Raw genomic sequence first — 15,791 nt, 5'->3', positions numbered from 1 at the left:
TAGATCTAAAAAACAAAACAGCCACTCGAGTAAGGCATTAAGAAGCCCTTTTGCTGAATTTCCTCTCCAGGCGAGCATCATGCCCTATTTTCCTCTGCCACTCTCAATCCTCGCAAGTACTAATCTAATCATGTTATTATTATTTCTTTTCAACCCCCGTTTGCTTCCCAAGAAAATCCATCCCCCATTCGATTTCCGAGAAAATTCATCATCATTTGATTTCTGAGAGAAATCCATGCAAAACTCCCAAGAAAAACCAAAAAAAAAAAAATTGCTTTCATTTTTGTTGCTCCCTGTGTTTTCTGGATCTATTCTAGGGTTCTATTTTCTTTTGTGCCATTGGATTTAAATTTTACAAACCCTAAATCCACGATTTTTTAGTCAGGCTGAAAAACACAACCTTTGCCTGCAAATTCTAGATCTGTGTGCGGGCTAGACTAGTAAGTGGAGTGCGGGTAATGAGGATACCTTTGCCAACCACTGAACCACACCTAAACTTCAAAGCGCGTGACATTACGGAGCTGGGTTGTGCTACAATTACTGGAAATGGCAGTGGACCTCTAAACTCTTTCTTTAATTAATCAACTTTTCCTTTTATTTTCATCAAAGCCTTTTTTTTAAGACCTACAGCTTAAAGCCTAAAATTTTATTTTTATTTTTTAACAGTTACAAACTTACAACCTCACTAGCTTTCAGTGAGATTTCCCGTATTTATTTTTTTTTCTGAAAAATGGATAAAAATACCCATTAATACCGAAATCCCGATGATATTTTTAAAAAATTACCCAATTTTCTGTCAAAGATCTCAACAAAAAACGATAACAACCCAAATTAACTCATAAATCCATTACATTCATACATGGGAAAGCTCCTCTCAGCTTGGACCACCTCTCTTTGTTTTCACTGCAAGCTCCCCTCGCGAATTGTGGCTGTGAAAGAAGGTGAAAAAATATGGGTTTTTAGAGTTAGGGTTTGGTTCAAGAGAGAAAAAAGGATTTGGGGGGTTTGGTTCAAAGAGAGAAGAAGGGATTTGGGGTTTGGTTCAAGAGAGAAGAAGAGATTTGGGGGTTTTGGTTCAATTCAAGAGAGAAAAAAGGGATTTGGGGGGTTTGGTTCAAAGAGAGAAGAAGAGATTTAGGGTTTTGATTCAACACAGAAGAAAGGATTTCAGGTAAATCTCACTATTATATTTTAATAAATATTTTTTTTTAAATATTGCCATGTGGAGTGTCTACATGTCATATGAGTCATGTCATTGGCTTAAGTATAACATGACTTTTCTGAGCAATTGATTATGTCAAAGTGCATGAGGGTATTTTTGGAAAGGCCCTCAATATCACTATTACAGTGTATAAAAAGTGGTTTATTTTCCACAAAATCCATTGAATTTGAAAAGTAAAAAGTAAAATTTCCAAAAGGCAAAATTTTGCCCCTTGGTATATGGTTACATAAATTCCCCCCCAAAAAAAACTAGAACCATTAGCAATCTTTATTTTGAGTTTTCAAACACTATAAAAAAAATTTACACTTCCTAACTGATATACACTGTTAGAATAAAACATTTACCTCCTAATATATGGTATTGGAGAAATGTGTCTTGATAAAAATTTATCAATGGAATTTTTCATCGGCAAAAAATTTTTTTTAGTGATAGATTGTCTAATGGATTCTTGTAATAGCAATCTTTATTTTGAGTTTTCAAACACTATAAAAAAAATTTACACTTCCTAACTGATATACACTGTTAGAATAAAACATTTACCTCCTAATATATGGTATTGGAGAAATGTGTCTTGATAAAAATTTATCAATGGAATTTTTCATCGGCAAAAAATTTTTTTTAGTGATAGATTGTCTAATGGATTCTTGTAATAAAAATAATGAGTATATGAAGACTCATCATATGATCAATTGTACAATGATCAATAGTGGTCGATCGTGTGAAGAAACATTTGCTTTTGGCAGGTTTTCTACAATAGCTTACCATCCATGATTGTTTCATCTTGAAAAAACTTGATTCTTTTTTCAATTTATTGGTTCCCATATAATTTCTAACGTGTCTCTTTGGAACGTCGAGGCTTGTTACAAAAATCATACCATATTTTAGCCGTTTTTTTTTATTTCCTTTTACTATCAACCACGCCAATATCATATGTTGCAAAAGTAGTCAGGTTCGCATCATTATCAACCTTTGACTTCTCTCAAACTTTATGGAAAAACTTCACACACGGATTGGAGTGGTTCTTTTTTTAGTATTCGTCCTCTTTACTTCATCAAGTTCTTTGTTCAAGCATGTCAAAAATTCAAACACACCATTAGCTACACATCCGCATTCGAACTCAAAAAATAAATCCAAGTCAAGTCACAAGTCGCATTCGAACTCTAACTATTAAGGTTGTTAAACTCTCTTGAATTCTTTAGATGATTTAGGCCATAAAAAACAATTAGTTTTTATTTTATTTTATTTTATTTTTAGTTGAGAACCAAACTTCGATACCATGAAAACATTTTCGATAAATAATTTAATTCTTATTGGTTATTTTGGTATATACAAAGTATTCATAGGGATTGTATACAAACGGGAAATAGAAAATTAACCAAATTACAAGTTGAAAAATAATAAATAGAGACAAATAAATTCAAAATAGAATCAATCCCTAACTTGAATAATCATGTGATTGAAAAACTAATTCTATCTTTTAAACCTACATTAGTCTAGTAATCAACTCTTTGCCTTTGCTTTTCTCCTCCTTTTTTTTGTTTAACTAGCAAATAGGGTTTTTTATTTGTTATTTTTTAATATTTTGTTTTAACTGCTAGACAAATCATACCAACTAAGAATTGAGGAAAGACTCTAATATAATTTATATATAATAATGATGATGATGATGATGATGATGATGATAAACCTTTACAACTAATATAGAAAGGAAATTTCTTGTACATAATTAGGAGGCCATTTGCTAAATTAACTTAATCACTCAAAGTTACTTAATAACTTAATTTAAGTTATTAAATGGATTAAGCATGTTTGGTAAATTAACTTAATCACTTAAAATTACTTTATAACTTAATTTAAGATATTAAACTGATTAAGTATGCTTGATAAAATAACTTAATATCATAATTTAAAGTTAAAAATGATTTTAAATAAAGTTAAAATAGTGAACTTATTCTTAATCTCAATTTTTTTTGTCTTATTTACCCATATCCAATGAGAGTATATTTAATAATCATGACTCCACACTCGTTTTTTATAATAAATATTTTAAGATTATCTTATATTTTTACAATACTTTAAGTAAGGATATTTAATAAACAAATTTATTGTTTAAGATTAATAATATTAACTAAAATTAATGATGATAAATTTTAAATTGAGGGGAAGTATGTCAATTTGATAATTTAAAATAAATTTTAATAAAAAACCTTAACATTTAAAGTAAAAAACAAGTAATAAGCTTGAAGTTAATAACTTAAGTATAACTTAAGTTAAAGTCAATTTAAGTCATCAACTAATAAGTAATAAACAAATTAGAAACTGACTTTAAGTTAAATTATACTTAGATTTTTAACTTAAAACTTATTACTTAATTTTTATATTAGGTAATAAGGTTATTTGATAAAATTGGCTTAAAACATATTTCAAATCGTCAAATTGATATATTTATCCTTATAAATTATAACTATGACAAAAGTGGTTGAGTAAAAGTGAAGGTTGTGGAATAATAATAAAAATTATAGAAGTAATTAGGGCAAATGAGGGCAAAAAGACAAAATAAAAATGTGAACTTAAGAATAAATTAATCATTCTCACTTATAATTTAAAATTGTTTTTAATTTTAAGTCATACCATTAAACTATTTTATCAAATATACTTAATAACTTAAATTAAGTTATTAAGTCACTTTACTAAACATTCACTTAATAACATTTAACTTAAAATTAATTTAAATAATTAAATAATAAGTATTAAGTTTTAACAAATGCCCATCAAATTTGAATTTGGATCCAACTCTGAAAAGTCTTCGATATTGTTAAGATGAACTCATTATATATATATATATATCCAATAATTAATTAAATACTTTATAAATTTAATATTTAGACAATAGCAATAACGAATTTATACAACCAAATTGGTAGTAACATTTAAAATAAGGGAGACAATATACTAATCAATATACAGGGACTTAATAAAAAACAAAAAAAAGGATAAATAAACATTTTGATAACCATGAGACTGTGGATTCTTTTTTGATCCACAATTTGAGATCCAATTCTCTTTGCCATGAAAAGTTTTTAAACCCCATATGCATATTTGGATTTTTAACTTCATGTGTAAATAAAAATTTATTCAAAAATAAATTTTTATTTTTCATATATATATATATATATATATATACACACATTCAAAAATTATTCTACCTCCATGATTAACATTAAATATCAAGAAATAACAAAAAAGTACCCAAAAAAAAACCAAATAGTACCATAAATTTTGGTTGGTAGCATAGGATGATGGTACGAAGCACAAACATTGGAGCTGTCCAAAAGGAAAAATGAGAAGGAGAAAATAAAATAAGGATATTTGTAGGAGTAGGGGGTGGCTGATTTGACTTGGTGGGGACGTGGCAGAGAGCGTGACGGTGAAATTCACCAAGTTGATGTAGGATAAGACCTTTTCCCTTTCTGTTTTTGGTAAAAGTTTTTCTGAATCTCCCCTTCGTCTCTCTCTCTCTCCCTCCCCCCTTTTCCTATGTGGACTTAAAACCACAAATCTCTCCCTCTGTCTCTCTGTGTCTCTCTCTCTATATCCAAACCTCACTCCTCTGGACTCGACTTCATGAAATGAACTGCCGGATTACAGCGTAAGTCGGATTTTTCTTCTGTTCGATATCATATCTTAGAGGAGTAGATTTGTTGTGTCTTGTTATGTCTATTTGTTCAATTTTTCGTCTTTATTTCACTTTCAAATATCTAGTATGTTGGGTTACTGAGAAATCGGAAGGAAACAGTTGAAATTTTGGATTCTAGTTGTGGGTTGAAACGGGGTTGTTAGATTTCTATTTTTCTCCTTTTCCTACCGTTTCTCAGGAACCAAATGGAGAACTAGGGCTTATCTGCATGACTGTAGAACCAAATGGGTGTTGTGTTCAATTCCTTAGCAACTTGTTCTTAATTTCTTGAGTTGAATTCAGGTTTCTTTCTTTTTTGGGGGTTTTGCAGGGAATGGGATTTTCAAACCCCCCCGCACCCTACCATTTTTTTTTTTTTTTTTTTTTTTGGGGTTTTGGATTTTGGTTTGTGCTGAGCCCTTCGCCCTAAACTGGTCACTTTGTTGGTGTTTTTGGCACACAGTCGGTTATGGCGATCACCAATAATAAGAAAAATTGATGGCGAGAAGCAGTGGAATCATTGCCAATATTTCAGTAGAAATTAAAATAGAATTTTATGGACTATTGGAACCTTGAACAAGGTGTGAGTGTAGATTATGAGGGGTTCGGCTCATCTAGCCATGCATGAAAGACACATAACCCAGATGGTACAATTAAGATATAGGTAATGCTCTTATTTATCAAATAAATAAATAAATAAAATGATATAGGTAATGCTCTTACTTATCAGGAAAAAAAGAAGAAGATATAGACAATGCTCTTGAAGCACCCCCACTGTGCAAAGAAAGAGTTTAGGTCTGTCTGGTTGCTAAGAAAGGTGGGGAAATAAAAGAATTGACTTTCTATTTTTTACTATCTACATCCTAAGGAAATAAGAAACTTAAATTAATATGAGGCTGCCAAGTAATTGGAACTTCCACTGTGCAAAGAAAGAGTTTAGGTCTGTCAATTAATTGTTGTTGTTGTTTCAGAATCAATAGAAATAGAAAATGCAGTGTTTTTATTGTCATTTTCTTGGAATCTGCTTTCTTAGCAACCAAATGGATCATTGTAAAAAAAGTAGTTGTTGCTGTTTCAAAATCAATAGAAATAGAAAATGCAGCGTCTTTATTGTCATTTTCTTGGAATCTGCTTTCTTAGCAACCAAATGGATCATTATAAAAGAAAAAAAAGAGATTTTACATTAAAAAATTGCAATTATATTTTTTTAAAAATGGCCATAAGTTATGATTTATAGTAACTTGAAGTGACCCAAAAGAACAAAGTTTTGATGGAGAAATCCCAACCCAACATGAGCCTAGGTTTGGCTTGCATTGAGGTCTTGGCACCCTGAACTTCACCAGAACCCAATCTGACTTACTCATTTGTCATACATACTCTAATGTCCTCATTCATTGTATGCTGAGCTAGCAAACCATGGTCTTTATTGTTTTTCCTTTTTGTTGTGAGGTGGATATCCCTAAAGGGGTCAAGTAGCCCTTGCTTGGGTGGTAAGTATGGTAGTTCTTTGGAAAAAAAATGTAAAATTTTTCTAAGGGAGAATGACTCCTTTATGCTTATTCTAGTATGTATGGTGACAAGAAAAATAAGAGAATGATGATTTCTCATTGAACAAAATAATTGGTACACAACAATATATGTACCGTTCCAGGAAAAAACTAATTTAGAAAAGTCAAACCGATAAATCCCATGATTGAAGGGATTATTTTCCTAACTAAATATATACACACTGATTTGTCAATTAGGTTATAACAATTGTACAATTCAACACTCCCCCTCAAGCTAGAGAATAGATATTTTCCATTCCCAGCTTGGGAATAATTCCATGAAAAGTAGCACCATTGAGTCCTTTGGTTAAAACATCTACTAGTTGACCCCCTGAGAGCACATAAGGCATACGGATCAAACCTCCTTCAAGCTTTTCCTTGATAAAGTGTTTGTCAATCTTGATATGCTTCGTTTTTTTTGTGTTGTATTGGATTATGAGCAATGTTTATTGTTGATTTATTATCACAATACAACTTCATAGGACCTTCCCACTTGATTCTAAAATCATTTAGGATGATCTTCAGCCACAATAATTCACACACTCATTGGGCCATTGCCCTAAACTCTGATTCAACACTAGACCGTGCCACCACATTTCCATGTTACCAAATTTCCACCAAGAAATGTGCAATAACCAGACGTGGATCTCCTATCCACAGATGAACCACATAATTTGCATCTGTATAGGCTTCTAGTGTGTGTTCATTATTCCTTTTGAATAGAACACCCTTTCCTGGACTACCTTTTAGGTAGTGTAACACATGATAGGCAACTTGAAGATGCGTCTCCCTTAGATCATGCATGAACTAACTAATCATGCTTACTAAGTATGCTATATTTGGCTGTGTATGAGCAAGATAAATGAGTTTTCCTACCAATCTCTGATACATTTCTTTATCAACAATTGGTTCTTCTTTTGCTTCCCCTAATTTCTGGTTTGCCTCAATTGGTGTAGTTGTCAGTTTACAACCAAGTTTTCCTGTTTCTTTCAAGAGATTTGTCACATACTTTTGTTGTGAGACAAAAATTCCTTGTCTTGAGTATGAGACTTCAATTCCAAGGAAATATTTCAATTTTTCAAGTTCCTTAATTTCAAATTCTTTGATCAAACACTGTTTCAGATCTTGTTTCTCCTTCTCATCATTTCCCATAACAATAATATCATTAACATATACTAGGAGGGCTGTCACTCCTCCTGTGGTCGACTGTTTGATGAAAAGAGTATGATCTCCTTGGCTCTGTCTATACTCTGTTGCTTTCATCACTCGTGCAAATCTCCCAAACCAAGCTCTGGGCGATTGTTTCAGCCCGTATAGGGCCTATCTCAATCTACACATCTTATTAACTGTTTCATTTCCTTCAAATCTTGGTGGAATGCTCATATAAATTTCTTATTCTAGGTCGCCGTGCAAGAAAGCATTCTTCACATCATATTGTTGAAGTTGCCAATTAAAATGAGCTGCCAGATATAACAAGATTCTCATAGTGTTCATTTTTTCCACAGGAGCAAATGTCTCCCGATAATAAGAGTTTGAGTGTATCCCTTAGCAACCAATCTTGCTTTATATCTTTCAAGAGAACCATCAACCTTGTATTTCAAAGTGAAAACCCATTTGCAACCCACTAAGTTATTCCCTTTTAGCTTATCCACAATCTCCCATGTTTTATTCTTTTCCAATGCATCCATTTCCTCTCTCATAGCATTCCTCCACTCTCTTTGTGATAATGCCTCAGATAAAGTGTTTGAAACAAAAATAGTGTTTAGACTCACAATAAAATTTCTATGTTGTGGAGACAAACGTTTGAGTGACACATAATGGGATATTGGTTATAAAGGTCGCTTTGTGTATTCTCTGGTACCTTTTCGAAGAGCAATAGGAAGATCTAAATCTCTAGTTGGTGTTTCAACAGATTGTATATGCAAAGATGGATTGGAACTTACCATGTCTTCATTAGCAGGGCTTGGGACGTCATTTTGAACTTGTGTCAGGTCTGGAATAGCTGTTTTTCTTGAATGCACCTGAGGAAATAGCATAGAGTCATAAATACGGACAGAAGTTGGAGTGACTACTAGTGTTGACACATATTCTGGTGCTGGCACAAATTCAGGTACTGAGATAGACTCAATGAAGGTTGGAACATTCTGTTTTTGAGTAGAAGGAGATGGAATTGAGGCTAGGTCAAGAGGCCTAAAAGAGTCGAGATCACCACAATCTTTATCTTTCATGAGTGAAGTATGGTTTGCTTTCAGCAAAGGTGGCATTGATAGATATGTGAAGTTTTCTAGAGGGAGGATGATAACACTTATACCCTTTTGTGTAGATGAATAGCCAAGAAACACATATTTGATTGCTTTGGGGTCTAATTTTCCTCTATTTTGACTATGAACATGGACAAGAGAAGTACAACCAAATACTCTAGGTATGAGGCCACTTGGTGTTCCAACATGTGGATAGAATTTTGCAAGGGTTTCCAAGGGAATCTTGAAATCTAATATTTGTGAGGGTAGTCTATTGATCATGTAAGTGCCAGTAAGAACAGCCTCTTCCCAATAAGATTTAGGAACATCCCCTTGAAATAACAATGCTCGAGTAGTGTTGAGTAAATGGCTATTTTTCCTTTCAGCAACCTTGTTTTGTTGTGGTGTGTTTACACAGGATGATTCATGAATAATGCCTTATTTTTGAAAGTAGGATGTCAAAATTTGGTTGAAGTAATCCCTTGCATTGTCAGACCTAAAGATTTTAATTTTTGCTCCAAATTGGTTTTGAATCATGGAGTGAAAGTTAGGGACAATACTGCTTACATAAGATTTTTTTGTTTAATTAAGAATATCCAAGTAACGTTGGTACAATCATCAATTTGAGAAACAAAGCAACGAGACCCGGAAATATTTGGAATTGTGGATGGTCCCCAAATGTCACTATGAATCAATTCAAAAGGATGAGAACTTCTTTAATTGCTAGTAGGAAAGGATACACGCTTATGCTTTGCAAGTTCGCAAATATGACAATGAAATTCTATCATATCCAATCCTTTAAACAAAAAGGGAAACTTGATATTTAAGACTCTAAAAGAAGGATGACCAAGACGAAAATGATGAAGCCAAATGACATCTCTATTTGAAGAACTAAGAAATGATAAGGACAAATTATTCATGACTTTATTTGAAGAACCCGATGTTTCAAGATAGTAAAGCCCATTCCTTTCCTTAGCAAGTCCAATCTTCCTCCCTGAACCCCGGTCCTGAAAAACACAATAAGAAGGATGAAAAATTGCATGACATTTTAGGTCTTCTGTGAGTTTTTGAATTGAAACAAGATTTGTTGACAATTTTGGTACATGAAGGACATTTTTAAGAATGAGAGGTGTCACATAGATATCTCCTAGTCCTGCAACTGTAGCAAGAGAACCATTTGCTACAATAATTTTCCTACTACTAGGACATGGAGTATGACTGTTGAAATATTGTGAAGTGTGAGTCATGTGATCGGTGGCTCCTGAGTCAATTACCCAATAGTTGGCCCAACATTTTATTGAGACATGTAATCCAAAAGGAAATGGAGACTTACCTGAGAGCGCCAATGAACATGCACCAGAAGGCTTCTCAAGAGATCCTAACAAGCCTCTAAGCCTTTCAATCCCTTCACTATTAAGGCCTCCTTTCTCCTGTCCCTCGCTTTGATTGGTTTGTTCATGAGCCTGAGAATTCTGTTGGCCTCCTCGATTTCCCCATTCTTGGCTTGATGTTGATGATTTATCATTCAATTTCTAGCAACGCTCCTTGGTCTGCCTCGGTTTTTTACAGTAGGTGCACCACAAATTATCCTTGTCGTGTCTCCCTGAGACTCTTAACAGGTCTGTTTTCCTTCTTTCTTGTGTTTGGGTTTGTTCATTTTTAGTCACTAAGGCCAAAGCTTCTAAAGTTTGAGGCTTAAGCATTAACCCCTTCGGCTTTCTTCTGCCCTAATTAGAGATATTGTCTCCTCTAGTGAAGGTGTCTCCTCCCTGCCAAGTATCTGAACCCTAACCTGATCAAATTCAGGGTTGAGTCCAACCAAGAAATCATAAACTTGGTCCTTCTCAATGAAGTTCTTCAAGATAGCAGTGTCTTCTGAGCACTTCATCTCAAATACCCGATAGTGATCTAGTTCTTGCCACAAATTCTTCAGCAAATTGGCATACTGTATCACTATTCTGCTCCCCTATTTGGTGGCACTTGTCTTCACCTTAATTTCATATACTTGGGCTGCATCACGAGCTTTTGAGTAGGTTCGGTGAATGGAGTCCCAAATCTCCTTTGCTGTAGTCAGAAACATACAGGTATCACTAATTGCAGGATTTATTGAGTCCCACAACCATGACATGATCATGGAATCATCTTTTGCCCACTCTTCAAACGTTGGGTCTCTCATTTTTTTGGTCCTTTCCCGAGAATATGGCTGAGAGTCCCTTTGCCCTTTAGATATGTTTTAATAAATTGAGACCACTTGAGATAATTTTTCTCATTTAGTCTGTAATTGGCTCTAACATTCTGCAGATCTCCTGTCATTTGATTTGAGTTAACCTCATCTGAATGAACAGAGATTTTTGAAGGTGTGATTTCAAATGTGGACATAGTAATAGAGGGCAGAAACACATTGTCAACACACGATGAAGAAGAACGCAGCAATGAAGGCTGCGATCAAATTGTCAACACGCGGCTATGAAGGCTGATACAATGCAGCAATGAAGGCTGCATAGAACGAGAACCCAGAAAAGGCCTAGGGCTTTGATACCATGACAAGAAAAATAAGAGAATGATGATTTCTCATTGAACAAAATAATTGGTACACAACAATATATATACCGTTCCAGGAAAAAACTAATTTAGAAAAGTCAAACCTATAAATCCCATGATTGAAGGGATTATTTTCTTAACTAAATATATACACACTGATTTGTCAATTAGTTTATAACGATTGTACAATTCAACATATGGAAAGAGAGTAGGACATCTAAAGGTGTTGACGAGTTGGAGATAGTATCATGGATCACTTCCTCAAAACATTTTTCTTTTAGGCGAGGGGAGATGGTAAGGAGGAGTGTTATTCCTCTTTTCTGGATTTCATTGATTGCTTAGGTATGGGGTAGGCAGCATTTCGGCCAGTTGTAGTTTTTCTCTTTATTTTTCTCTTGTGGCATCCTTTGTATTCTCTGTCTACAGGGGCACATTCAGTATGTACATAAATAAATAAATAAAGTAGATTACTCAAAGCATAAAGCATAGAGGGGATTTTGCCACAATTATAAACATGATTGAAGACATTAATTTAAATTGCAATTGTTTGGTTATTTTACAAAATTGTAATTGATTTCAGATGTGTTACAAGTCTTTATTTCATCTTGTTATAAGATATTTATAAATACATTATTTGTGAACTTGTTTTCTAGTTATATTTGATTGGTTGAATATGTCTTGAGGAATTAATGAAGTCAAACTGAATATGCAATCAATCTTAAAAATTTATGAAAAAATATGAATTAAAAAAAAAAATCTCATCTAACCTGTACACAATGACTAGCCTGTCAAAGCCCAATATTGGGCTGAAAATCTCCAACTTGACCCTACCTGCCTAGGTTGCAGTCCTGTTTATAGATGCTACTTTGGCAGAAAGTTAAGGGCACATGTGACAGATGTAACAAACTGGTTTAATTGTTGATGTTGTAAAGTGCCAACAAATGCAGACTCTTAAACGTACCTGATCCGGAAAAACCTCTACCATCCTCAACCCTAAGATGACAGCTGTTAAATTAAAAAATCTTAGGTTGCTAAAGATCTCTGATTTTGTAGCATTTCTTGAGAAAAACCTTAACTATCAGAAGATAATTGAGATTTGGTAGATGTTCTCCCAATTGCTATTCATGTTTGGTGTTATCTGTCCTTTTCTACTTTAACACTGCCACTCCCCAAATGCAAAATTTCACAAATTCAAGAGGTTTGTTCTTAGTGGAAGGACATTCAGAAGTTGTATGAGTAGTTTATAGTCGCTTGGGATGACATGGTCATTTAACATATCATGATCATAGTTTATGCTAATACTGTCGATTCCATAGGAAATTGTGCACATCTTTTCCAAAGTTTTAGCTACAATTGCAGGAAATAGAAATAAGGAAACAAATGTTTTGAGAGATTTGAGGTGCTATTAATTAAAGTGATTTTTCCCTTTTCTAGAAATAAAGTTTTCCTTTCCATGAAGAAAGATGTATTCTACCCTCTCCATTATTGGATCCCAATAAACTCTAGGTTATGACCATTCCCAGAAGAAGTCTCACATAGAGAAGGCAAAATTGTTACTCCAAACTGAATGGCCCACCATTTCCTGATATTGATCCTAAGGTGAAAAATAAGTTGAAAGCATCTTGGAACATATCTAATACAGTGAAGTTGAGAATGGGATGGAACCCAGGAACGAATAAGTCAGAATGGAATATTTACAAAAGAAATCCCCTCTTGTTGCACAATTAATTAATCAACTTGAAACCTCCATGACAATAATGAAAAGAAACAGGGAAAGAGGAAGTGTATTCCGCTAGCCAATCCTCTATTACTACCAAAAAAGGCCAAATGAAGCCCTGTTTTAAGAAGGTTGGAGAACAACACTAATGCATAGTGGGTTTGCACCTATCCTCCACCAATCATCAAAAGCTATTCTGAGGAGAAAAATGATCTGGACAATTCCAATTCACATTGCAAGTTTATTCTTGGTCTCTTGCCTATCTAAAAATATGTTAGTTTATTCTTGATCACAAAACCACATGTTTGAGGCACGAGGAGAGGTTTTGTTGGGTGAATAGGTGGTTCACAAATTTATGCCTAAAAATTAGCATCCCAAATTCAATTTTCTTTAGGTCCAATTTTGATTGATTCATTTAAATATTTTATCCCTTTTGATTAGCCCCGAGAATGTTCAATATTAGTCTAGATAAATTAATAAATTTTCAATCAAAAAAAAAAAAAAAAGATATATGTGAAAAATTATTCACAAAGATTACCTTCAACATTTGCAAATGCAAAAACCATGAGTCAATAAAATGTACTAATTATGAAAGAAGCATACAAAGTTTTGTGTAGTTCAAAAGTTACTACCCCACGAAGTTTATCCTAACCAACAACAATACTTCTTCTTCATGTTTGTGATGCAACACTCCTCCGTGCCCTTTAATGGATCACTTCAAAACCATATTGAGGCTTGACAACTCAAATTTGACTTCCAAGACTTTCAAGATTTTTTTAATCAAAAAGTTGATTTTGAAAGTTTAGGAATTAGGGCAAAATAACAACGTTCTCATAGACTCACTGTAGTCAAACACAACATTGTCATATTCTTTCCCCTAATTGCTCCTAGTCTTAACAATTAACTCTTCTCATTTTGAACTCCAGTTTAGATGACTTTAAAGTGGTCAATTCTTCTTTATGAGGAATGCCACAAATGTGTATCTATAGAAGTCATCTACCAACACTAGGACATGCTTTTTACCAGCTATACTTTCTATCCTCATAAGATCCATAAGGTCTATATGCAGTAAATCTAGTGGCCTAAGGTAGAGATTTCATCTAACTTCTTATGTAAACTCTTAACTTGTTTTCTCTTAAGATATTCATCACAAATTGGGTCATTGGGTTCATTAAGTTTACGTACTTGTCTAACTAATTTATTATTGACAACCTGGATGAGATCCCTATAATTGATGTGTCTTAATCTCCTATGTCAAAGCTCTACATCATCCAATTTGGCACTATTGCATACTAAGGACCGATTAGAACTAGGATTGATTGCATAGCAAATCTTAAAGCCTATGAGGGTACTCCTTCCTCATCTAAAAACCTCACATCTAACTTGGGAAAACCTAACACTTAATTACTTGTCACAAATTTGACTAATAGTAATCAAATTAAGTTTCAGCCCTTCAACAAAAGAACATCTTTTAGCTTAGGACAACCAACCAAGGTAATAGTTCTCGTACCTTTCACACAAGTTACAATCTTATTACCAAAGATAACAATGCCACAATTGAAGTCCTCAAAGGTGGTGAAGAATGATCTATGTCCTGCCATGTACATAGAACACCTGTTATCAAAATACAAATCACTAGGGGTTGTAGAAGTTTAATGAGGGCTACTTGATTGACCTTTCCTAGACTTAGAATGAGACTTCATATGCCTTTTAATATTCAAGGTGTCGTTCCTAAAAGAGTTGGACTTATTAACCTATTCATATGAGTCTGAAACCTATTAAATTAGCTTACTATAACACTTACTCTAATAATGTCCATACCTATTACTTAGGGCACATTTGGGAGTTCTTGAAGGAGTCTCCTCAACAAGAGGTGCCTCCGTAGGCCAAACAAGAAGTTGTCTTGCCACTACTTTGAGTGACAAACTAAATTAATGTTGCCTAAACCTCTTTTGTCATAAGATGATTTCCCCTAAGAAAGTAGTTCATCTAGTTTTCTAGTGCTAGGGTGAAATATCTTATTCTGACTAGCTAGATCTTTCCTAAGAGTCTCAAGTTCAAAAGATAAAAGTTTTATTCAAGTTAATCAAATTATAGTGCTCAGTTTCTAAAAGCCTTATCTTATCCTACAAAGATTCTTTTTTGTTTTATTTTAGGCCAATAATACTAGAATCTTTATTCTTTTAACACTTTTTCAAATGAGCATTTTCAGGAGTGAGTTTCAGACTTTCATCATACATAGCAAAGTATACAATTTCAATATTGTCGAAGTCATCAACATCTTCACAAGAACAATCATCATGCTTGTTTTCATTAATCTTAGGGTTTGACACTTCCAAAAGGAGTTGTAAGAGCGACAATGTTTGAGCCCTTTTGAGTCATTTAACTCTTCACCCTCAGACGTAGAGTCACTGCAAGTTACTTGCATGACTTTTTTCTCTTGTTTGGGGATAGGACAATTAGTAACAATGTGTCTTTTACCACCTCAATTAAAATAATCAACTTAGCCACTTTTAACCATCTTTTCCATTTTCCTTACTAACATTTTTTTTTTTTTTTTTGATTAGAAACAAATATATGCATTAATTGAGAATAAACAGAACATGAGAAGGATGAGAAATCCTCATCATGAATACAAACCTGATAAAAAAGATCCGAGTAAACCTCCACTATACAATGGGGCTATACAAAAAACATATTCAAGTGTAACAATTCTTGACCCTATAGACCCAACCCTAAGTTGTACAAATCGAGAGCCAACTAAGTTGAATTATACTCAAAAGGGTAGGGTTTAAAAACGTCTGTACAATAAACCCAAAAAGAAACAAGGAAATGAAGCAAATGCCAC

At 33.6% G+C, this 15,791-nt stretch overlaps 1 protein-coding gene across 4 annotated transcripts in view; it reads left to right on the top strand.

The window, feature by feature from the left end:
• Positions 1–4,696: 4,696 nt before the first annotated feature.
• Positions 4,697–15,791, top strand: part of LOC100246671 (cyclic nucleotide gated channel-like) — a 44,764-nt gene continuing 33,669 nt past the window's right edge. For 3 of the 4 annotated variants that reach the window (XM_010658310.3, XM_002278428.5, XM_010658309.3), the window contains exon 1: positions 4,697–4,871. In XM_010658310.3, the coding sequence (XP_010656612.1) occupies positions 4,852–4,871 (20 nt within the window). In that variant the 5' untranslated portion in view covers positions 4,697–4,851. Of the gene's footprint in view, positions 4,872–5,309; positions 5,563–15,791 lie in introns of those variants that run through there. The other variant, XM_059740638.1, reaches the window with a different exon arrangement.

This window comes from Vitis vinifera, chromosome 11 (genome assembly GCF_030704535.1).
Source record: "Vitis vinifera cultivar Pinot Noir 40024 chromosome 11, ASM3070453v1".
Taxonomy (NCBI): Eukaryota; Viridiplantae; Streptophyta; class Magnoliopsida; order Vitales; family Vitaceae; genus Vitis; species Vitis vinifera.
The sequence above is the reverse complement of the archived record's forward strand: the minus strand, read 5'-3'. Positions and strand labels throughout refer to the sequence as shown.